The 26,222-nt window shown below is 40.1% G+C and overlaps 1 protein-coding gene across 30 annotated transcripts in view; it reads right to left on the bottom strand.

The window, feature by feature from the left end:
• Positions 1–26,222, bottom strand: part of LRRFIP2 (LRR binding FLII interacting protein 2) — a 110,381-nt gene that overhangs the window by 60,577 nt on the left and 23,582 nt on the right. For 15 of the 30 annotated variants that reach the window (XM_044934336.1, XM_025272730.2, XM_025272738.2 and 12 more), the window contains exons 2-4: positions 25,051–25,194; positions 4,625–4,711; positions 3,204–3,254 (exon numbers count right to left, since the gene is read on the bottom strand). In XM_044934336.1, the coding sequence (XP_044790271.1) occupies positions 3,204–3,254; positions 4,625–4,711; positions 25,051–25,140 (228 nt within the window). In that variant the 5' untranslated portion in view covers positions 25,141–25,194. The remainder of the gene's footprint in view (positions 1–3,203; positions 3,255–4,624; positions 4,712–25,050; positions 25,195–26,222) is intronic. The other 15 variants (XM_025272735.2, XM_044934343.1, XM_025272746.2 and 12 more) reach the window with 1 other exon arrangement.

Raw genomic sequence — 26,222 nt, 5'->3', positions numbered from 1 at the left:
AATCCAGATTTAATTACATAGAAAGAACATGAAGAGAGGGGCAAGGTATCCTAGTTTTGTACTCTGGAATATAAAGAAAGCTTCATTTCCCAGGTATTTCTAAAGGAGTATTAAAACTGCCAAAAGGCTTTTTTTTTTTTTAATTAATCACCAGAAAGTCAATAGAAAAAGATTTCAGCAATGTTTTCAGGTACCAATTACAAGGCAGACTATCCCTCTCTTCCACAGTTCAGAAGACAAAATATTTTCACTGTCTTGGGAATCCTTATGAGTATAAAGGATGAATGAACAGGACAATGCCTTCAAAGAGGGGTATCTATCTTTTAAGGCTTCCTGGAAAATTATGTTTGATACATTTAAGTTAGATAAATGGAAATGAAATATACCCTGTTTTTAAAAGTTCTCTTCAAGTTTTTTTTTTTTTTTAAATAAAGCTCACAGCCCTCTGAATACACCTGGACATCTCTGACAATAAATACTTTATTCAAGGGTGGAGCTATCCCCCTCAGTTTTTTTTTTTAATTAATTCACTTATTTTAATTGGAGGCTAATTACTTTACAACATTGTAGTGGTTTTTGCCATACAGTGACATGAATCAACCACGGGTGTACATGTGTCCCCCATCCTGAACCCCCCCTCCCACCTTCCTCCCCATCCCATCCCTCAGGGTTGCCCCACTGCACCGGCTTTGAGTGCCCAGTTTCATGCATCAAACTTGGACTGGTGATCTATTTCACATATGCTAATATACATGTTTCAATGCTATTCTCTCAAATCATCCTACCCTTGCCTTCACCCAGAGTTCAAAAAGTCTGTTCTTTATATCTGTGTCTCTTTTGCTGTCTCGCATATAGGGTCATTGTTACCCTCTTTCTAAATTCCATATATATGTGTTAATATACTGCATTGATGTTTTTCTGACTGACTTCACTCTGTATAATAGGCTCCAGTTTCATCTACCTCATTAGAACGGATTCAAATGCATTCTTTTTAATAGCTGAGTAATAATATTCCGTTATATATATGTACCACAGCTTTCTTATCCATTCGTCTGCTGATGGACATCTAGGTTGCTTCCATGTCCTGGCTGTTATAAACAGTGCTGCGATGAACACTGGGGTACACGTGTCTCTTTCAATTCTGGTTTCCTCGGTGTGTATGCCCAGCAGTGGGATTCCTGGGTCGTATGGCCCCCTCAGTTTTAAATTAGGAAACTTCACAAACTGCATTTGCTCTTTCAGATTCCAACACGTCACTGCTTCAGATACCCAGTTTACAGGCAGCAGTACTGGCTAACCTAAGACTATCTGGGGGCCCAGAAAGACACAGGCCCTTTTCTTCTTGGTCCGTCCACCTCCCACTCCACCATCAGCACATGGGGCACCCTTGCATCCCTTTGAATTCTGGCTCTGCCAACAACTAAAGCTGTTCACTTTGCCAACCCCTTCTCACCTACCTATAAAATGGAGAGAGTGGACCTGTCTTACAATGGGGATGGAACACGCATGTAAAAGGCGTGAGCACAATGCTGGCACACAGACACGCACTCAACATCGGCTTCACTCCTGAGCCTCATGCTCTCGTGCTCCCTATTCACGTCCAACGGCCCGCTCACGGGCAAAGAGTGCTATACAAGGGGAGACTTTCAGTATAGGAAGATTCTTCCTTCTAGTCATCGATAACCCAACTGTTTGTCTATGCATTATTTATTATAAATTTATTAGTAATTTATATTTTACACTGGGATGCTCACATGCCAACTTCTATGATAAGTTCATAGACAGAAAGCAGCCAGAAAGACAAGGATAGGATAAGAACTTAGAGGAAAAATCAGTTTGAATGAAGTGCCAGAAGGGGTCGGAATGTTAATTATTCTAACTGAAACTAAACCTCACCTTCTCTGCCTGTCCAAATCCTACCTATTATTTAAGACTTGTGTTTTAAACCCTAACCCAAACTGCTCCTTTCAACGTAAGAATTAAATATTAGACTTTTAATGTAGGCTTTTCTTATTTAATGCTTTGATCTGCCCTAAGATATTAAAATCCTAAGCAATTTAATTTGAGAACTATAATACATAATTATAAGAGGAAATTAATATTTCCACTTTTTCAATTAAGACTTATTTCTCTTAACTCATGCAAAAATATTAAGACATCATCAGTAATATTAAGTCAGTTACATGCAGAAGACACTTGAATTATAAAATAAGCTAGCTTTAATAACAAGAAAGGACAGATTCTACTCCAAAATAACAAACATATACATGAGGAGTTGCTTAATTTTAAGTAACCAAACGTCTTTTTTCTCTCTTTTCTAAAATATCACAATGAGAAGTATGATGAAGTTTTAAAATGTGCATGTAAATACAATCATAAATATTTAAATTCTGGTTATACCTTAAAATGCTATTCTAGAAGGGATTTGCTTATGAAAGTTGCTTTTAAGCAGCAATTAAACAGTGGTTCTTAACCTCTTAGGGATCACAGACTCCTTCTGAGAATCTGATGATAAAAATTCCTGTGGCCATTTCACATGAAAACATACACATACTCAAAACCTGGCATGGGATGTCCTCACCCCATCCCCCAAGCCTATTCACACACCAAGCTAAGAACCCCCGCAATCAGAGGCAGCGAGGGCACTTATCAACACTGAAAAAAGCTCAAATTTAGGAATGACTCACAGTAACTCATACATTACTGGTTGCAATTTGCTCTTGCAGCTAACAAATTTGGGAGTGACAGTGTAAGACTTGAAAGGAAACTGAGAGAACAACATAAAAGTAATTTTCAGCAGGGATGAAAGAATGAGTTGGTTCATCTTCCTATGAAGAACCTGATACAGCTTTTTAAAAAAGAGAGAAAAGAAGAAAGGGGCAGGGGAGGAGAAGGTGGGATGGAGAGGGGTGGGCAAATTTTAGGGACAGAAGAACAAATCCACAGAGAGAAAACACATTCATCTACTCAATCTTTCTTGGTCAGGAGCATTTATGAGATGAGTGTGAGGCTCTAACTTCAACGAAAATGGCTGGACTCCAAGCACACATTTGGTCCACTACAGGCAGAAGAGACACTCGCTGACCTTTAGGTTCAAACATGACAAACACTCCTACTTGGCAAATGATTAGTCAATGTTTTACTTTGAGAATGCATATTTCAGCAACTGATCACAACATGCAGGGCAGGCAATTCTGGCCTACCAGCCACTTCTGAATCTGTCCCCATTTCCGGTCAAAGGAATGATGAGAGTGCTACAAATGCAAAAGTTTCACAAACTCAAGTTTCCAACATACTGCCTGCTATGGAAAGTCTTAAATTAATCACATACATTTGTCCTGAAAGGCAATGATTGTTAATTCAAAGTTACACATTCAAAATACACAACATACAAAGCTAAATATGTTCAGTCTGCAGCTTAGAGAACTACAAATAAAACTTAAACTTAATAACTCTATTCTTATAGTTCACTACAATTTTAGGAGTATAAAAGACAATGCATTGTATTGTAACATTTCATCTCAAGCCAAGAACTGCATTCAATATTTGAAGCTATGAGGTAAAAAAAAAAAAAGCAATACATTAATTGCTTTTGGCTTTGTTTTTGAGCTGTGACAATATGGACTCTATTCACATCTCTCTAACTCATTAACAGAAAATTCACCACAAACCTCAAAATAAAGTGTTTAATATTGCCCTGCAGCTTTTTTCCCCCTTTAAACTAAAACATCATAAATGGTTTTTATGGGAATTTTCAAAGTCAGGTCAATGTCAGAAGGAAAGAGTAAAAAAGAGTATTTGTTTTCTTTTAAAGCAGCCCAACTTCTATATATGTCTAGTTAGAAAATTTTTTTCTTTTTTGTTTTTCTCACTGATAATTAAAACAGAAATGTATTAGCTATACAAAAGTGTAACATAAAATCAATCATAATTCCACCATAGATAAACCAAAGTACTGAGAGTAATCACTTCTTTCCAGTAGTTTTTGATCTATATATAGATACTAGTTTTTGTAACACAAGACTGGAGTCCTAAAAGTGCTACAATTGTGGGATTTTTTTTTCCATTTTCGTATATGAAGATTTTCCTCCATTATTAAGTATGCTTACAAACTACATGGCTGTATGATTTCACAGAGCTTAACTAGTATTTATCACGATATAGTCAAAATTCTAGGACATTTAGGACTATAGTAAATAATTCTGTCATCTCTAAGCCTTCTTTGGCTATTACAAGGACTTTATAACACAACAGTAACTTATGACAAGAGGTATACAGGTGTCTGCTGTTAATTTCAAACAAATATTGCACTAACTTGCTGACACAGAATGGCTAGTCAAAACACATACATCAGGTTACTCTATTCCCAGTATTTCTTTTTTTTTTTTTTTTTTTTTTTAAATCGCTAAGTCGTGTCCGACTCTTGCGACCCGATGGACTGTAGCCAGCCAGGCTCCTCTGGTCCATGAGATTCTCCAGGCAATAATACTGGAGTAGATTGCCATTTCCTTCTCCATATTCCCAGTATTTCAAAAGGAACCAGGTTTACTTCAGAAGGAAACTAGCCACGTATTGATTTTGGGGGGGGGAAACGACACAAAACAGGGTTATTTTCCCCAGTTACCTCTTTTTGCTGCCGTTCCAGTTCTCTCATGCGGATATCTCTTGCTTCTGCCCGGGCAGCCCGTTTTGCTGCCAGCCTTGCCTCTGCCTGAAAAGTAATAGAAAGATTCAGCTTTATTTAAAAACCAGTGCCTCCAGCACCACCCCTCTAGACCAGCTTGGAGGAGAGACAGCCAAAAAGAGTGGGGACACAGGGTTGCCCACCAGCAGCCTGATGACCTCTTCAGTCTACACCCCCTCCACAACTCACTTCTTTTTCTAGTCTCAGAGTCTCCTGAAATCTGGGCCTTTATGCACAACTGTCTGACTTGATGACATATTCAAAACAGTTTACACTGTTCATTGTAGGTTTCTCCAAACTTGCTTTTTCCAGTATTTCTTTCCCCATCAGTTTAATCATACAAATTAGAAACGGCAGGGCTGGCCCCTATTTCACTGTGGGCATCACCAATATTCACTCTCCAAGTGCTGTCAATTCTTGACCAACTCTTGGGTTGAGTTTCCCTCCAACCCATCTCACTTTCTTTATGCTCATTATTCCTGCTTATTTCAGGAACTCTTTCTCTCTCTCTCTCTGAGATATACTTCACATGCCATCAGATTCACCACTTAAAAACATACAATTCAATGGGTTTTTAAGTATATTCACGAAGTTGCACAATTATCATTACCATCTAATGATACTTTCGTCACCCCAAAAGGAAAACCTGTACCCATTAGTTGTCACTTCCCATTACCCAACTCCAGCCCTGGGCAACCATCAGTCTACTTTCTGTCTCTATGAATCTGCCTCTTCTGGACACAGCATGAAATGAAATCATATAATAACTCTTTATCTCTTGAACACTGCAATTGCCTCCAAATCCATCTACCTGACTCCAGACTCGACTCTACAATTCATCGTCTATGTGGTTACATGACTGCCCGTCTGCCTTACAAAACACATTTCTGATCAAATCAATCATTTTGCTCTGTAAAACACTCCAGCGGCTCCCCCTCACTCACTGTTAAAGCAAAAATTCCATAGACCAGCACAAAGAGAAGACAGGAGACGAAGAGCAAAAACAGAGATAAAGTTTCTCCCAGTCAGTTCTCTGCCTTTTTTCCCCCAGTTGGCCCCAGCTTCACCAGCTGCATCCACCCTCCTCCATTCCTGGACCCCATCTCCTGGGCTGGGAGGTTCAGCCTCTCTTCACAGACTGTTTGCTGGCAGGACATATTCTCCCTTCTCTCTCATTCAGCGACCACATTACTTTCTATTAAGAGTTCCTCCAGCCCCTCTGTCACAGAGTAATGTCCTATGCACACGCCCCTACTGTGACTTATGACACTGTGTTAAACGTATTATATGGTATTAAAATTACATGCTCTGTTGCCCCTATGCCTCGGTGTCTGCCAAACAAACAAGACATTTCCAGGCCATGGGCCAGTGTATCAAGGAAATGAGGCAACAAAACAGCCTGATGTACCACATGAAACTAAAAAATTTCTGCCGTTTCTCTGGGAGTGGTTTCCTGGGTTCTTGGCCGCATTGTAACTCTGATTCAGATCCCTCCTCTGATAAGGACAGTAGCTGCTGCTTCTCTTGTTCTGATGATATTTGTGCCCAAGTCTCACAGTAGGAGGGCTTCCCAGCTGGCACAACAGTAAAGAATCCACCTGCCAATGCAGGAGACACAAGAGACGTGGGTTCCATCCTTGGGTCAGGAAGATCCCCTGGAGTGGGGGCAAGAATACTCCAGTATTCTAGCCTGGGAAATCCTACAGACAGAGGAGCCTGGCAGGCTATGAACATGGGGTCACAAAGAGTTGGACACAACTGAGCAATTAAGCCCGCAGGCACACTCACACTAAGAAGAGACTCAGGCAAGGTTTAGAAGGATCTACTGTATGTAAGCACCACACTGAGTGCAAAAAGTACAGAGCAGGACATGCCATTTCTGCCCAAAGACTTCACAGTCTAGCTGAGAGAGACAAACACACTGCTTAGAAGAAGGACACCTGCAGGAAGGGGCAACGGGTTTTGCCAGGCAAGGTCACAGAAGGCTGCTAAGAAGCATAGACAGTGTAAGAGTTACTACTTATTCAATCTCAATTTTGGCATTTTCCTAGTCAGTTTTACACGTGTTTTAGTAGCAAAAACCCTGCAAAGTGAATTGCAATCTACCATCCTTAAGCTCTCACACCGTCATCACCAGAGCAATTAGTTTTCTCACATGAATTTTCCAATGGCCTCTATCTTTAAAACACCTACACTCAGACTTCCCTGGTGGTCCAGTGGATAGGAACTCACCTGGCAATGCAGGGGACATGGGTTCAGTCCCTGGTCAGGGAAGATTCCATAAGCTGCGGGGAAACTAAACCCATGCACCACTACTACTGAAGGCTGCCCGCCTAGAGCTGATGCTCCACAACAAGAGAAGCCTCTGCAGTGGGAGCCCTCATACCGTAACGAAGAGGGGCGCTGGCTCACTGCAGCTAGAGGACGGCCACTCACAGCAACGAAGTGACCCAGCGTGGCCAAATACACACGCAGTTAACTTAGAAATACACCTACACTCTCCACCTTCTTTCCCCCTCTATGAATGATCACCACGTTCTTACCAGAACGTGTATTTTACAAAAAAAGACTTAAAGGCTAAATTATGCTTCAGCACATAATAAATACATCTACACTTGCAGCCTCCCTTAGAAATTTATCGAGAATGCCGATTTAATCCTTCTGATATCTGTGGCCAATTCTGCACAATCTATTCTAAAATGGGAGTTCTCTAACCAAACAGAAGTACAGGTAATTGAAATTTATTCTCTAATAAATTCTCTTGCACAACAAAAGGGAAGGGACCTAACTGCTGTGCAACAGAAAGACCACGGGCTTCAGAGCCACAAACACACCCTTCTCTTTGCTACTTAGGCAACTCTAAGCAAAACTCGGATGTTACCTCCCTTGGAGATAGTATTAAATACAGCAAGCTTTAAGAAGATAAAGAGGTTTCAAAACTACTTTATCTGTTTCTTTCTTATACATTGCTCCCAGGTTTCTGATAGCAGGAACAGCAAGGGGCCAGCAGTCACTCCAATCTGGTAAGACAAGAGGTGCACTCTATTCTTACACTGACACATTTTAACTCTTTTTTTTTTTAATTATGAAAGTATGATAACACATTTATAGGAGACTTGGAAAACACAGAACAAAATTACATATAGTTCCACTATATTTTATAAGCATTTTAAGTAGATAAATTAAGACTTTTAGTTGGAGTTTCAAAATCAAATTCTCAAAAATTAATAAAATACATAGAAAAGTAGAAAGATATAATAGACCTGAAAAGCACTGTGAACCAATCCAACATAATTAGGATTTATACGATTTTCACACAACAGCAGGATACAAATTCTATTCAAATTCCCACAGATTATGAACCAGGAGACACTGGAACATATCCAGGGACATAAAGCAAGGTGCAAAAATTTCCTGGTCTGAAGGCACTGAAATCATACAGAGTTTGTTCTCTTAACATTGTGGAATTATGTTAGAAATCAATATCAAAAACATTTGAAATTAACCCCCATATTTCCAAGTGCAATATGACATTTACCAAGAGAGATCTTTGACTTATAGCCACTGAAAGCCTCAATAAAGTTACAAGACTGGAAAAACACAGAGCTTGACTGCAAAGAAAGCATTTAAATGAGAAATTAGTATCAAAATGAGAGCTTAATGTCAAAGATACTTTAAAAAACCCATGTATACGGAAATTAAATGTCCACTTAAATGATGAGTGTGTATAAGAAGTCATAACAAATAAAGTTAGAAAATATGTGTAACAGAATAAAAATGAAAAGAGAATTTATCAGAATTTGCTGCATGCAGCTAATGCAGCTCAATGCAAATATAATGTGAAATTTTAAATAAGGTATGAAAACAAATAATAGATCCTAGCATAAAATTGTGTAAGATTTGAATAAAACCTGTACTTTAGTTAATAATACTGTGAAGTGAAGTGAAAGTCACTCAGTCGTGTCCGACTCTTTGCGATCCCATGGACTGTAGCCTACCAGGCTCCTCAGTCCATGGAATTTTCCAGGCAAGAGTACTGGAGTGGGTTGCCATCTCCTTCTCCAGGAGATCTTCCCAACTCAGGGATCGAACTGGGCCCAGGGATCAAACCCAGGTCTCCCGCACTGCAGGCAGACGCTTTACCGTCTGAGCCACCAGGGAAGCTAAAATAATACTGTATCATATGTTAATTTCGTGTTTGTTTGTTTACAACAGTATTTCTTTATATTCTCAGAACTGGATTAGAAATTTCAAGTCTCATTCAAAATTTTTTTAAAAATCACTAAATAATAAGCTTTCTAGACTTTTAGCCGTAATACTAGATATACTGATATATGTTTAAACAGTCAAATTATAGGTACACAAACCACACTTCAAAGTAGCAACACCAGCACCTTCCCCTCAGGATACAATTGTGTCAAAGAGCTACCACAGCTTAGTTTTAACCCACTCGCACAGATACAAAATAAAGAAGATAAAGCAATAAAGGACCACAAGGATTGAACTAAGTTCAAAACAAAGGTTGGTTAATAAAATGAAACAGAATCACCACTTGACCCAATAATTCCACCTCTGGGTACACACACAAAAGACCTGAAAGTAAAGACTCAAAAGAGATATTCACACACCAAATGTTCATAGCAATATTACTCTTAAGCGCCAAAGGTTTAAACAACCCAAATGTCCACCGGCAGATGAATGGATAAAGAAAATGTACATACATTTTCCATACAATGGAATATTACGTATCCTTTAAAGCTCTGACTATATGCAACAACTGTGATGAATTTTGAAGACACTGTTGAGTGAAATAAGCCAGACACAAAAGGACAAATATTAAATGCTTCTACTTATCTCAGGTTCCTAAAATAGTCAAATACCACAGGGATGGAAAGTAGAACCGTGGTATCCAGTGTGGGAAGGAGGGGATGGGAGTTGTTATTTTAACGGGTACAGAGTTTCACTAAGGATGCTGAAAAAATTCTGAGGATGGGCAGTGGTCATGACTGCACAGCAGTTTAAATGTACTTAACGCCACTAAATTGTACACTTGAAGATGATCAAAATGATTGACTTCATGTTATGTTTATTTTACTACAAAAAAAGGTTAGTTAATTTAAAAGTTAGCATAAGACATGAGTGAAATCAGAAGTATTCAGGAGCCTAAATCATTGAAGTATCTGTATGGTCTTTAGGCTGATATGACCCAAACTTTTAAGGTTAATAGGAAAATTCAGGAACTGGAAATTCAGGTTCAGAAATTACCTGTAAATCTATCTAGTAAGCATTGGACCAGGTTTCTAAACATGAAGATCATTCCAAGGAAGACAGTCGAGGAGTAACGATCAAGCTCTGGCAATATATCAGGACCCAATTCAAAATGTACTAATTCTGTAAAGGGGGGACCCTTACCTTGGCTCTTAATATTTATAAAACTGAACAGTGCTTTGAGAATGATCTTCATAGAATCAAAACTCAAACTTTCAAGATGACAGAAAAGATGAGTCTTCACATTAATATTACCACCATCATTTGGGCACTTAGCAAAGCTAGATGGTTATTTACCTTTAATTCACAAAGTAACCCCTTGATGTAAAGAAAGATGAAGTAATTGGCTTAATGTCCCCTGGCCAGCAAGTACTGGAACTGAGATCCAGATCCTAAGAATCTGATTCCAGTTCATGCTCTTAACTGTGTTGCCACAATGTATATCTTTATACCCCAAGTATAAGAACATATCCTTAGGCAAATAATAAAAGTTTACTTTGGAGGAATTATCCTATGATTTTCAATTCAGCACAGACTCTTTTCTGTGAAAATGTACTATTCTGGTTCTCTTTTTACTTTGACCAGGACTTTACACCAAACGTAGTCAATCTTCTGTTACACACAGCCTTTCCTCTCCTTTTACTCTCCATTTTCAATTATCAACCAACGGGAATGACTCAAATCTTACATCTCGGGCTCTGACCAAAATCAAGGCCTACATTTCTGTTTGGTGGATCTCTTGTCATGCACTAAGAGTGGATAAAAGCAACCTCATCCCCATGAATACTCTATGCTTCCCTGTTTTTCAATCTCCAGAAGTGGAACCCTTGTTGAAAACTCAGCCTCAGGGATTCCTACTTCTTAATCAAACTTTCTTTACACTATCCCTTGAATCCAACCTTTAATTTTCCTTCCAAGCAGGCCCTTACCACTTTCATCTATGATACTAATTCTAACTTCACTTTCTCCATTCCCACTCTCCTTCTATCCCTGCTATTCCATATTACACACTGTTAAATTCACCAAGAACTGACTCATTGGAAAAGACCCTGATGCTGGGAAAGACTGAAGGCAGGAGGAGAAGGGGACGAGAGAGGATGAGATGGTTGGATGGCATCACTGACTCAATGGACATGAGTCTGAGCAAGCTTCGGGAGTTGGAGATGGACAAGGAAGCCTGGCGTGCTGCAGTCCACGGGGTGGCAAAGAATCGGACATGACTGAGACTGAAGTAACTAAATTCACCAATATCCAAAAGAATCCTTACACTGTTACAATTTTAAATTTGGATTCTGTTACTGCTTAGTCAAATAAACACAGGCAAAGGGGCTAAAATAAGCTCAGTGTGGCTCCCACTGGCATCCCAAATCAGAAACTCAACCAAGGCCAATCCTATTCTAAGTATCTGTCTTGTGGGTCTACAAGTAAAGCAGGATCTAGCCCATCCAATGGACAGTGCCCTGCTTCCTTGGAATATAACCCCCGTGTCAAATTTCACTGTAAACTATTCTAGGGGGAACAAAGTTATGTTCATTTAAAAAAACAGTTTGAATCCATCATCCTAAGAGTCAAAGGCAGGAGTTTACTATACAGCTATATAACAAGGTAAATATATGTATAGACATGTAAAGTTATATAACAATATACATATAAAACATAGATGGACATGTCTATATACAGAGACACACACACCCACCCTACTATGATGTGAACTCCACCCTCCCCTGGGACCTTGCCTCAACTATCTGATCTTTCTCCTGCCTGTACTCTCTCCCTCTGTTGTTGTCCTTCTTATCCTAAGTAGGTTAAAAGTCTCTCCTATCTTTAACAAAGGGCTTTCACTGCCATGGCCCCGGTTCAGTCCCTGGTTAGGGAACTGAGAGCCCATAAGCTGTGCGGCCAACAGACAAACCATCCCATCCTGGATCGACTCTGTCTCATCTTCTCTTGTCTCTCATCTTCTTCTATTCTCTCACCTCCCTACTCACTCTCTTCAAATGACTGCTTTCTGGCTTCTGCCCAAATCATTTCAGAGAAACTGCTCATGCCAAAGTCACTCATGACCTCTGACTACCAAACCCAGTAGAATTTTTCTCTTCTTATCTTGCTTGTCCTTTCTGGATTTCCCATATCACTGCCACTCTGCTCCTTCTAAAACACTCCTCTCTGGGCTTTCTGCAATGCTACTCTCCCCTGGTTTTCCTCAACTCCCTGATCTGCCTTCTTCAGAGTCCGACCTTTAATGTAACCAAAGCTTCCAGACTTCATCTCACTCTCTTCACCGTATGTCCACCCTAAGTTCTCTCCCTGGGTGATAGTGAGAGTCTGCAAATCTCTGCATCCAACAGACTTTTCTCTCTCAGTCCTGACCCAATTGGCTGTCCCACTGGAACCTCAGATTCAAGCATCACAAACGGAATTTATTATCTTTCCCTTAAAGTCCCTCTTCCTCTTTATATCCCCATCAGTGCTCCCATTACCCCCAAAACTGAAACAAAGGATCACCATAAGGCTCCTCTGTTTTTAGCCTCCATTCACACCCAGTCACTATATCTCAACTATCTACTACATCTCTATATTGACTATCTACTATATCTCAACTATCTACTCCATCAAGATTCTCTCTCTACCATTTCTCCAATCCAAATTTCCCTCTCTTTTCCCACTGTCACTGCCTGAATTCAGGCTCTCCCAAGATGACAACAAAGCCTCCTAACTCATTTTCTCCCTACCAGTCACTCTACATGGTGGCTAACTCTGGAAAAGGTTTTACCCTTCAGTGGCTCCCCTCAGCTGCCCAAATAAAATGTAAACTCCTCAGCACACAAATCCCATCCTGATCAGCCCCTCTGGCCTCTCCAACATTAGCTCCCACTCCCCCCAACCTCTCTTCAGCTAAACCAAGCTGTTATTCTGGCAATTTCCCCCATGTTCTAGCTGTTTCACACCCCCATGCCTGAGAACGCTTAGAAAGTGACACAGAAACCCATAAAGTAATACTGTTTATAATGATACGTGTTAGAACTTTTAGAAGAGGAGCAGGAAGGCCACCTCAAGATTCTACTACAGTGGCTCCCTGTTGGGGTAAGGGAAGCGGAACTATGACTAGGGATGAAATAAAAAGGGCCCTAAACTTGGTTTACAATGTCTTTTCCCTTCCTTCTTACCTTTTTAGGAAAAGGTCTGAAATAACTGTCCCAAAAGGATACTTACACTATTACTAAAACCTTTCTGCATTCAACCTTTTTCAAAAAGAACAGAACATGAAAACACACTCAAATGCCTTTAAAAGAACAGAAACCGCTAGCTTTTGAAACTTCTGTCCCACTATCATATGGGACAGTTTTAAAGGGAGGCAAATTCAAATTTCATGATTAGACATAAATACACTGAATGGAACCAAATGCGGAATTGCCAGCCTGCATATACATCCATAATACAAAATCCACGCAACTGGCATGAGAAAGAAACATAAGGTATGTGTTTGTCCCTCAGCTATGTCCAACTCTTTGCGACCCCAGGAAGCCCGCCAAGCTTCTCTGTCCATGGGATTTCCCAGGCAAGAATATTGGAGTGGGCTACCATTTCCTTCTCCAGGGGATCTTCCTGATCCAGGGATCAAACCTGGGTCTCCTGCATTGCAGGTAGATTCTTTACCATCTGAGTTATTTAGGCCTTTACAGACAATGCTTTAATTTCAAGAAATCTGAAATAGAAAATTATACAAAGTGAAACTGTCAAGGAAAATGACTAATTCAGGTAGCTAGGTCTCAAGAGTTTACTATGTTTAATTTTGTTTATTCTTCCATGACACTCATGCCAAAAGAACACTGAAAGACAAGCTGAGACATAATATTTATTGTGTTGCTATGGTTTCCAAATTAACAAATAAAAACCATTACTCAACTTCCTAGCAACTTCCCTTTAGTAGAAAATCTTGGGTACCATTTTTCTTAATTTGATCTTACAGTATCAACTTTTTTTTTTCAAAGCGTTTGGTAGTTGAAAACCAACTATATAAACTTTCCTGGGCATAAACAACAATATTAGATAAAATCTAAGGAATTTTAATCCATTTTCTTCTGATGTCTAACAACTGTATCTTCCTTTTATTCAGAAATCTTCTGACGGCAAAATATTCTTTCAGAATGAGAGAAGAAATTTAAGATTACAAACTTTATTACTGAGGTTTGAATACAATCTAATAAATGGATAGCACAGGAAAGCTGAAACTTTGGCTCAGCAATGACATGTCTTGCCAAAGGAAAATGTGATTCACAGTCCCAGCAGAAATACTCTGTGTATGTCTTGGGGGCTGGGGGTGGGGGTTGCTAGTAATGATTTTATATTTAGGACGATGATACTGTGCTATCTGAATTTCTTCTCCAAATGCCTATAAGTCACAGGAATGGTGAAGATAATGACAATGAATTTTATACCAAACATATTTTAGTCATATTGGCACAAAACTTCACGCCCAGTAATCCTCCCTTAATTCTGGTTACAGGGATAACTCCAGGAACAGTGAGACATGAAGAGGAACGTTGGCCATCACAGAGCCAGGGCTCTGGATTGCAGGGGGAGGGCTGCCCCAATCACATCGGCCCCTCCCTTTGCCTTCATTTCAGTGGGTCAATGAGGAAAAAAATGAAGACAGATGCATTCATGCACTAATGCCACTGGAAAGATTCCTAAATGACTAAAAGTGACAACTCTTTCAAAGCATTTGTTGAATAAAAACATTAAGTACAGGACTTCCCTGGTGGTTAAAGATTCTGCCTGCCAATGGAGAGGAAATGAGTTCCATCCCTGGTCTGGGAAGATCCCACAGGCCGCAGAGCCACTAACCCTGTGAGCACCACGGCTGCTGAAGCCCGTGCACCTAGAGCCCGTGCTCTGCAACCAGAGGAGCCACTGCAGTGAGCAGCCTGTGCGCCCCACCGAGAGCAGCCCGTGCGCCCCACCATCAGAGAAAGCCTGGGCAGCAACCAAGACCCAGCACAGCAAAAAGTAAAGCAAAAAACCAGTGACTACAAAGCGGCAGAATTTTTTAAGAAAACCCTTAACTGGGCAGAAATGGAAAGAAAAGCATTCATTTTTCATAGCTCTGAAAAGTTAACTCATATTTCATAATCTTTTATAAATTTTGTGTACCACCACTGAGTGTATTAAAGAAGAGTAATTCTGCCTTCTGTGGAGTTAACTTTTCAGACAAATCCAACTGGGACAGAACAATCTGAACCAAACACAAAAGGATGATCAAAGAAAGTGTCACCATCAGGAAGACTCGAGATATGACCTGGAGTTCTTTAGGGCTCGGCCCGAGGAGTGACTACCCTCAACTCTACACTTTCTCTCTAGACAATCTCATCCACAGCTCATGATTTCAATCACTTTCTACATGCGCACAAGTCTCAGATGTGTATGTAGAGCCCAGACCCCTCCTTTGAGCTCCTGACCCAAACCCCCAAACTGCTTCTTCAAAATCTCCACAGACACATTAAATTCCACACAGCCTAACATAAATTTATGGTCTTCCCTCTGCAAACGTCCTCCACACAGTAATGTTGACTACCATCCGACCGGATGCACAACCCCAAGTCCCCCGCCCTACCCAACCACTGCCACTAAGCATCTTCTCTGTCTCCATTCCAACCATCTCCCCTCATCCCCACAGTCGTCACTTTAGGCCCGGCCACCGCTGGCTCTCATGACTCACCTCCCTGCAACCACTACGGTCTCTTTCTGGTATTATTAATAATAGCATCTCCAACCCACAGGAAAGTCATCTTTTGAAGGCACAAATCTGATCACGTCATACCCCTACACAAAATCCTTCATATTTCCCCTTTCCTCTTTAGAATGCAGACCAAAATCATATTAGGTTCTCAACCTAAGCCTTACTGACATTTGAACCAGAGAATTCTTTCTTGGCGGGGAGCTGTCCTGTGCACTGTGACATTTTCAGCAATATCCCTGACCTCTCCCCACAAATGCCAGTAGTGACAGGCAAAAACATCCTCATACGTTGCCCACTGTCTTCTGTGGGACAAAGTCACTCGCTGTTGAAGGCCACCAGCCTACATGATCTGGCTCCTGCCTCTCCAGCTACTCTCCTCCTTGCTGTCCATGTCAGGGTTAACACTGCTATCCTGGAGGCACAACAATTAAGAGTGTAGGAGCCCAAGTACACTTATCAGCCCGACCCCTTTCTAGCTATGTGACCTTGAGCAAGTTACCTCACTTCTCCATGCCCTGGATTCACCATGGATAAAATGAGAACAGCAGACCACCCCACAGAGTTATCAGGAGGATTAAGTCTGTTTAAAGGGCTCAGAAAAGTGCCTGGTACATAATTAGAGCTCAGCAAAAGTCAGCTGGTGCTATTCCTTGAATTCTCCATATCTTTTGGCCTCAGAAGCTTGTCCCATGTTCTTCCCACTGACGGTAAAGCTCTTCCTGGAATCTGACAGCTCCTCCTAAATCATTCCACTCCTCCTTCAAAACTCAACTGAAAGGGCACTTCCTCAGGGAAGCCTTCACAAAGCCATTAAACATGTCAAGTCTCCCACCACACTCTTCAATAAAATCATTTACTGTTCACTCAAAGCACTTAGCATGGCTGTAAATAAATATATTATTACGTTTGCTAAATTTTAAGAATGCCACTGGTTGTAACATACACTGACAACCACAGCTTTCAAGACAGAAATTACAATATTAAATGTAGACATTAATTTTAGGGTCAATTTTTTCCTCTAGCATCTAAGCTCTACAAGGGAAATGACCACATTAGACCTGTCCATCCCATGTCCTTACCTAACACAGCACCTATGAGAGTAGATGCCCAATAAACATTTACTAAATGAATGACATTCAAAATTCATGTTTCTAAAAAAACCCACTTTATTCTTAAATGAAAAATGGTACTAATACCCATAATCATTATTGATTATGGAAATTCTTTGCATTTTAAAAAACTGCTATCCTTGACAAAAGTTTTTCATCCTTAATTCAACACTGCCTAAAAATGAACAGATGACTAGAACAAAACAGCAAAATAACTATGAGGAAATCATTAGCTCTATCAAGCTATCGTGGCTGTTATTCCATAAAACAGTAATACTGGACAGTATTTTTTAAACTAAGCACAGTTCTTCCCTTTGTATCCTTCTTCTCAGGCTGCTAATCCATAATCAAATTTCTGGTTCTCATTACTAGATGGCTGGAATCTACCATTTTAGGCAGCAAAATAATAAAATCTAACCAACTGTCCATCAACAGATAAATGGATAAAGAAAATGCAATACGTACATACAATGGACTATCATTTATCCATAAAAGAAGGAATTAAGTTCTTTAAAATGGAAGAAAAAGAGGAATGAAGTTCTGACACTTGCTACAACATGGATGAATCTTGAAGACATTACGCTAAGGCATTAAGCCAGAAACAAGAGGACAGATATTGTATAATCCCAATTATATGAAATATCTAGAATTAGACAAATTCATAGGGACATAAAGTAAATTAGAGGTTACCAGGGGCTGAAAGAGGGGGCAAAGGAGTTATTGCTTAATGGTTACGGAACTTCTGTCTGGGGTGATGAAAAGATTTTTGAAATAGACAGTGGTGATGGTTACACATATTTTGAGCACAGCCTAAATTTGACCATGACTAAAAAAAATTAGTCATGTAAAAACCATTGAATGGTATGCTTCAAATGAATTACATGTTATGTGAATTATATCTCAATAAAGCTAGTGTTAAAAAAAAAAAAATGAAATCCGAACGTTCTAGCAGTGACAAATGGTAAACAGCCATAGAGCTTCCTTTTATCCTCAGTATTACAAATGGGTGTGCACACAGAATATGTTTACATGCAGACTCTGCTCAACATGACAGTCTAACTCCTATAAAAGATCAGTTTCTATGCTTGTCATTGATTCTGCTTTTTATTTTCTTTTGGCTGTGTCGGGTCTCAGTTGTGGCATGACAGATCTTTGACCTTCGTTGTGCTTGTAGGATCTTTTTTTTTAAGTTGCAGCACGTGTGAACACTTGGCTGCGGCATATGGGATCTAGTTCCCTGACTAGGGATGGAACCCAGGCCCCCTGCATTGGGAGTGCAGAGTCTTAGCCACTGGACCGCCAGGTAAGTCAATGTCAATGATTATTTAGATTTAAGAGAATTGTGCAAGATGAGTATGAATTTTGAGGGGGTCCTGAATCTCAAAAGAAATCACAGAATTTTAGAACCAGAAAGATTTTCAGATCATCAGGTTCAAAAATAAGCAACATTCTGATGACTTTCATTTGAAGGGAAGTGCAGAAAACATGTTTTCTTCATCATTTCAGCTCTATAACAAGGAAAGGAGTAATATTCCAAGCTTCAGTGATGCCATAATCAGACTGCCTGCAGACCCTTCAAGACCCTTCTACTTCTCAGAAACACTCACTGTAACACTCACGAAACTGACTGTGGTAAGGCGGCATAACTGGCTTTCATCCTTCCCCATCCTTCTCCCTTTCAGAGGCTAGCTGCCTAAGGGTCCCCAGTTTGATACACTCTGTGCTTTTAGGTAATTTTCACTGACAGGCAACTCTCCAACTGCATTTTCCCCAAACCTGTGGGACAATCAAAGTCACACAAGCAGGAAAGGTTATAAGCATCCAGATGGGCCTTCTGACACCCCGGAGAACCTGCTGGGACCTCCCCCAACACCTGCTCTCACGAGCGCCGTGACAGACGTGCCCTCCCAAGAGAGCAGCAACACACCCACCACCACACGGCAGGACTTCTAGATCCATCCATACCCCTCCTTCACAGAGAAGTCTTCAAACATTCCAACATTTTCGAAAATCTATCCAGGTTTTACAAGATAAAAAGAATCCTGGAGATCGATGGTGATGACGGTTGCACACGTGACTGTATTTAAACCCACAGAACTGCACACTTAAAAATGGTTACAGTGGGCAATCTTATGAGTATTTTATAACAATTTTTAAAACGCTCTCAGTTCTGCATATTAGCACGCAAATTATTCAGTGTGCAGAACACAATCATGCCCCTTTTTCCTTTTCTTCTCCTTCCCTCTAGTTGTCTGATTTGGTGCCCACTGAGATGCATGGAAACTTGAAAGTAAGTAAGTAGGAGGAAAAAGAAGCTATTTTTGTTTATTTATGGCATGCCCTATCTGCCTCAAAAAGCAACTTGAAGTGAGGAAAGACAAATTAAACTCTTAAGATTAAACTTTAAAAAAAAATTAAGCTATTTGTCATTTTCAGTTGTTACGAGGGTTCTGTTAGTTTTTATTCCTAACCCAAGGCATTTGCGTGTGTGTGTGTGTGTGTGTGTATGTGTGTGTGTGTGTGTGAGAAAGGATGATCCTATCAGAGAAAATAAAAATTGGGGACTATCTATGAATGCCAACCGTTCAACGTACGAATGGACAATAGAGAACTGGCTATTAAAACTTGAAAGAGAAAAAAGAATCACAAAGGATATACGAAAGAATTATTAAGACTGCTAAACCTATTTCCTCTAAAGTTTCACAACAACCGCATCACACGTTAGGCATTCATTCTTGCAAATAAAGTCTTGAACCTTAAAAGTAAAAACTAGTCCTTTTAAGTTTCAGGTTTAAGCTGACCAGATTATTAGAGTTGGAATATTCATGTTCGGAGTTCGGAAGACAGAAATGAAAACTAGGAATAGTGGCCTCTTAAACTTTTTATAAAAATAATTATTGTAACTTTAAATATAATAACTGGATTAAACTTAGTTATTTCATAGCAAAGTAATAACGTACAGGGAGGAAACAACCTCTAAGTATAAAAAACTGATCATCCCAGATGGGTTCTTCTGTGTACTTTGCTTCATGGTTCCCATGACTGGCCCAGGAAGGAGTATCTTTGTGTATCTGTATGCGTGTGTGCACATGCATGTGTATCTGTGTGTGTATGCATTTAAATACAAACCTGTAAGCTCATCCTCATAGATTCAGATTTAGCAAGTATGGGGTAAGGCCTGGTAATCTGTATACTGAAAAAGCAACCTGAGAGATTCTGATGATCAACCATGTTTAGAGTACTTATCTTAAATAATTTTTTGCAAAAGAATATTTTACTTCTTACTTCCTATTTCAACTTATTAAGAAGCAACAAAATAGCCTACTGCAAGTCTAACACCATGGTAAAGTTTACATGCACTATTTAAATGTGACAACAGTTCTATAATAGGAAAGGAAAGTGAAGTCGCTCAGTCGTGTCCGACTCTTTGCGACCCTGTGGACTGTAGCCCACCAGGCTCCTCCGTCCATGGGATTCTCCAGGCAAGAATACTGGAATGGGTTGCCATTTCCTTCTCCAGGGGATCTTCCCGACCCAGGGATCGAACCCAGGTCTCCTGCATTGTGGACAGATGCTTTAACCTCTGAGCCACCTGGGAAGCCCCTATTATTCCCGTTTTACAGTTGAGGAAACTGAAGTACACAGTAGTTACTTAACAAGATTGCTTAACCAGCAATGAGTACAGCCAGAATTTAAAGCCATGCTTGTAACTCTCCAAAGCCCAGCTCTTCTGGAAGCAGTATGATTTGGAAGAATGAACAACAGCTTCAAAAGCTGAGTTTGAGTCCCAGTTTTGATACCTTTCAGACATTAATCGCTCACTTTCATCTGTTTCCTCATTTGTACTAAGGCTAATAACAACAATCTCTCCTGGGCTTACCTGGTGGCTCAGTGGTAAAGAATCTACCTGCCAATGCAGGAGACAAGAGTTCAACCCCTGATCAGGGAAGACCCCACATACTGCAGAGCAACTAAGCCCATGTGCCACAACTTTTAAGCCTGTGCTCTAGAGCCTGCAAGCCGCAACTACTGAGCCCCCATTCCACAACTACTTAAGTCTGCACACCCTAGAGCCTGTGCTCTGCAACAAGAGACACCACGAGAAGCCCGTGCACCGCAACTAGAGAGTAGCCCTCACTCGCTGCAGCTAGAGAAAAAGCCCTCACAGCAACAAAGACCCAGCACAGTCAAAATTAAATTAAAAAAAAACAAAAAAACAAAAAAAATTTTTTTTAAATGAAGAGTGTCTGTCCACTTGAAATGGGAGTCTTTAAAAAAAAAAAACTTCTATCCTAACTTATAGGGTTATTTTGAGAATCAAGATGTGATTTGATTTAAAATCATGAAAAGCTACAGAAAAACAAACTATTAATGGAGAAGATGGAGAACACTAAAAACAGTATGGCACAGACTTCATTTGAATTTGTTATTTGAATCCAAGTTCTGCTATTTCCTAGCTGTGTGACCTTAGGGAAGTTACTTGTTTTTTTCTGTGCAATCATTTCTTCATCTGTAAAATGGAGACTATAATAGAACCAATTTCACAATTCTGTGGAGATTAAATGAATTCAGTTCAATTCAGTTGCTCAGTCGTGTCCAACTCTTTGCAACCCCATGGACAGCAGCATGCCAGGCCTCCCTGTCCATTACCAACTCATGTCCATCGAGTTGGTGATGCCATCCAACCATCTCATCCTGTTGTCCCCTTCTTCTCACGCCTTCAATCTTGCCCAGCATCAGGGTCTTTTCAAATGAGTCAGTTCTTCACATCAGGTGGCCAAAGTATTAGAGTTTCAGCTTCAGCATCAGTCCTTCCAATGAATATTCAGGACCGATCTCCTCTAGGATGGACTGGTTGGACCTCCTTGTAGTCCAAGGGACTCTCAAGAGTCTTCTCCAACACCACAGTTCAAAGGCATCAATTCTTCAGTGCTCAGCTTTCTTCACAGTCCAACTCTCACATCCATACATGACCACTGGAAAAACCATAGCCTTGACTAGACGGACCTTTGTTGACTAAGTAATGTCTCTGCTTTTGAATATAGTGTCTAGGTTGGTCATAACTTTCCTTCCAAGGAGTAAGCGTCTTTTAATTTCATGGCTGCAGTCACCACCTGCTGTGATTTTAGAGGCCCCCAAAATGAAGTTCATTTTAAATGCTTAGAAAAGTATTTGTCACATAGTAAGCACTCAATGGGAAAGACTAGGGATCTCTTCAAGAAAATCAGAGATACCAAAGGAACATTTCATGCAAAGATGAGCTCGATAAAGGACAGAATGATATGGACCTAACAGAAGCAGAAGATATTAAGAAGAGATAGCAAGAATACACAGAAGAACTGTACAAAAAAGATCTTCATGACCCAGATAATCACAATGGTGTGATCACTGACCTAGAGCCAGACATCCTGGAATGTGAAGTCAAGTAGGCCTTAGAAAGCATCACTACGAACAAAGGTAGTGGAGGTGATGGAATTTCAGTGGAGCTATTCCAAATCCTGAAAGATGATGCTGTGAAAGTGCTGCACTCAATATGCCAGCAAATTTGGAAAACTCAGCAGTGGCCACAGGACTGGAAAAGGTCCGTTTTCATTCCAATCCCAAAGAAAGGCAATGCCAAAGAATGCTCAAACTACCGCACAATTGCACTGATCTCACATGCTAGTAAAGTAATGCTCAAAATTCTCCAAGCCAGGCTTCAGCAATATGTGAACCGTGAACTTCCTGATGTGCAAGCTGGTTTTAGAAAAGGCAGAGAAACCAGAGATCAAATTGTCAACATCCGCTGGATCATGGAAAAAGCAAGAGAGTTCCAGAGAAACATCTATTTCTGCTTTGTTGACTATGCCAAAGCCTTTGACTGTGTGGATCACAATCAACTGTGGAAAATTCTGAAAGAGATGGGAATACCAGACCACCTGACCTGCCTCTTGAGAAATTTGTATGCAGGTCAGGAAGCAACAGTTAGAACTGGACATGGAACAACAGACTGGTTCCAAATAGGAAAAGGAGTTCGTCAAGGCTGTATATTGTCACCCTGTTTATTTAACTTATATGCAGAGTACATCATGAGAAATGCTGGACTGGAAGAAACACAAGCTGGAATCAAGATTGCCGGGAGAAATATCAATAACCTCAGATATGCAGATGACACCACCCTTATGGCAGAAAGTGAAGAGGAACTAAAAAGCCTCTTGATGAAAGTGAAAGTGGAGAGTGAAGAAGTTGGCTTAAAGCTCAACATTCAGAAAACAAAGATCATGGCATCCGGTCCCACCACTTCATGGGAAATAGATGGGGAAACAGTGGAAAACAATGTCAGACTTTATTTTTCTGGGCTCCAAAATCACTACAGATGGTGACTGTAGCCATGAAATTAAAAGACGCTTACTCCTTGGAAGGAAAGTTATGACCAATCTAGATAGCATATTCAAAAGCAGAGACATTACTTTGCCAACAAAGGTTCGTCTAGTCAAGGCTATGGTTTTTCCAGTGGTCATGTACGGATGTGAGAGTTGGACTGTGAAGAAGGCTGAGTGCTGAAGAATTGATGCTTTTGAACTGTGGTGTTGGAGAAGACTCTTGAGAGTCCCTTGGACTGCAAGGAGATCCAACCAGTCCATTCTGAAGGAGATCAGCCCTGGGATTTCTTTGGAAGGAATGACGCTAAAGCTGAAACTCTAGTACTTTGGCCACCTCATGCGAAGAGTTGACTCACTGGAAAAGACTCTGATGCTGGGAGGGATTGGGGGCAGGAGGAGAAGGGGACGACAGAGGATGAGATGGCTGGATGGCATCACTGACTCGATGGGCGTGGGTCTGAGTGAACTCCAGGAGTTGGTGATGGACAGGGAGGCCTGGCGTGCTGCGATTCATGGGGTCGCAAAGAGTCGGACACGACTGAGCGACTGATCTGATCTGATCTGAAGCACTCAAGGGTTAGATGCTTGAATGATACCCGATTTTGTAAATGAAGCATCATATCCAAAAAAAGAATTAAAATATCTAGTGACAGTACAGAAAAAGCCTAAAACATACTGGGATTTCCTCCCCTTATAGAAATCTGGGTATGTAAATCCCGTGGATTTTGGGATCAAATATTCTGAGTAGTTTCAATTTTCAACTAAACTGTGTGGCTTCCAAAATACTTCATTCAAGTAAATTCTTAAGATCACTGTAAAGTGTTAGCTAATGCTTCATTTTTAAATATCTTTTTCCTTTTTATCGAAAACTATCTCACCAATTTTTAAAAATAATTTTGTGAAGGTATTATCACAGTTTTGTCATCAGATTTTAGAGAACTTCCCTCTGCCTCAAATATCCTCCTACAAAATTTGACTTTTAATTCAAAAGCTAAGTAGCTTACAAAAGGAAAAACGTAACAATGAGCTAAATGCAAAAAAAGTCTGTGTGATATGTCAAAAGGAAACAGCACTAGTTTTACATGAGTTATTTACTAAGAATAACAAAGAGGAAGTGATGAGGGAACATTTCGCACCCGAAGAATACAATCTGAAAATGCTCTAAGTGCTTCTCCTACCAGGTTAGTATATGATCAGGTCTGCAACTGCCGACACAGTCTGAAATAAAGTTGGCTCCTCACTGAGAAATCACAGCTGGGAGTTACCCAACATGTCCAATATGCAACAGGAAATGCTGCCCGAGATCTAATAGGTGACACTTCTTTCGTTTTTGTCCTTTTTTCTGAGTTGTCAACAAACCAAAACAAAAATGCTCCAGAAGCTCTATTACTAGCTAAAAGTTAAACACAAAAATTCCATTGCAGTTATTTAAAAAACTGCTAAGATGCTGAATCTGACCAGACACCAAATAAGGTCTGTTTCTGTCAACAATTATACAGTGCTTCCTGGAATATGTTAATGGTAGAGCCCAAATGAGCATTTCTACAATAGAGCTATCTATCGTATCTTCAACATTCTAATTACCTTAAGCTTCAATAATGAAGATTAATTATAAATTTCAAAACATTAGGACAAGTCCCTGGAGGTCAACTAAACCACAAAAATAAAATGAAAAGTTAATTTTAGATAACTTGAATAAATACCCAAGTAAAGAGACAGTAACTGCATTTTATTCTAACACAATATTTTGGAGGTTGTATTTAACATCTAATTCACAGCAAACATTCTAAACTAGCTCAATGAATGAATATCTGTATTTCTCCCCCAGCACCTTTACAACATTCTCTTTCGTACAACTCAGTGGTGCGAGGGGTCTTCTAGACATACCTCTCTGGCAATGTTACTCAAAGCTTCATCTTCTGCAGAAAATCGGTCTTTCACAGGTGTCCTTTTCCTTCCAGAACCAGGAGTCCCCATCTTGTCTTCTAAATAGTCTTTAAACAATGAAATGTGACTTCACTGTTTTCAGCCCTGAGATAAAAAAGAAACAGAATAATTTAGGATGTTTCTCTTTATATAGTTTTAATACTCATTTATACTTTTAACAACGAGAAACTATATTTATGTATCAATTACTGAAATTAGTCACCACTTTGTCTTCCACCATCAGTTTTTTCCCAAATAAATTTTAGAATATTTAAATTTATACTAATTACTAAACCTCCTATGCTTTTCACCATATTATCCACAGCAATCTATGAGAACGTATTATTATTAGCTTCAGAAAACTGCAAACAGTAATAATTTTACTTAACAGTTTAAAATTACTAGAGCTATTTCTAAAATCTATTTCCATTCTAGAGAGAAAAAAACATTTCACAGAAGTCATTCAGCCTAAGACTTTGAGAGCACATATTCAAGGAAGTTTAATACAGAGCCTTAAAGCTACAAAGGCAAGTTGGCTTTTAGTGTAAATCAAGAAACAATTCCACTTAAACCACCGTTGTTGTATAGTGGCTAAGTTGTGACCAACTGCAACCCCACAGACTAGAGCCCTTCCGGTTCCTCTGTCAATGGGATTTTATAGGCAGAAATACTGGAGTGGGTTGCCATTTCCTTCTCCAGGAGATACTCCCGACCCAGGGATCGAACCTGTGCCTCCTGCATTGGCAGGTGGATTCTTTACCACTGAGCCACCAGGGAAGTTACCACATTAAAAAAAAAAATGTTTATTATTCTGCAATTAGCAATAAACAACAACATCTGCTGTTCAGTCTTTAAGTTGGGTCCAACTCTTTGCGATCCCATGGACTGCAGCGTGCCAGGCTTCCCTGTCCTTCACTTTCTCCTGGAGTTTGCTCAAACTCATGTCCATTGAGTCAGTGATAACTATCTAACCATCTCATCCTCTGCTGCCTCCTTCTCCTTTTGCCTTCAATCTTTCCCAGCATCAGGGTCTTTTCCAATGAGTTGGCTCCTCGCATCAGGTGGCTCAAGTACTGGAGCTTCAGCATCAGTTCTTCCAATGAATATTTAAGGTTGATTTCCTTTAGGATTGA

This window comes from Bubalus bubalis, chromosome 21 (genome assembly GCF_019923935.1).
Source record: "Bubalus bubalis isolate 160015118507 breed Murrah chromosome 21, NDDB_SH_1, whole genome shotgun sequence".
Taxonomy (NCBI): domain Eukaryota; kingdom Metazoa; phylum Chordata; class Mammalia; order Artiodactyla; family Bovidae; genus Bubalus; species Bubalus bubalis.
Note: the sequence above shows the minus strand (reverse complement) of the source record. Positions and strands in the feature narration are given on the sequence as shown.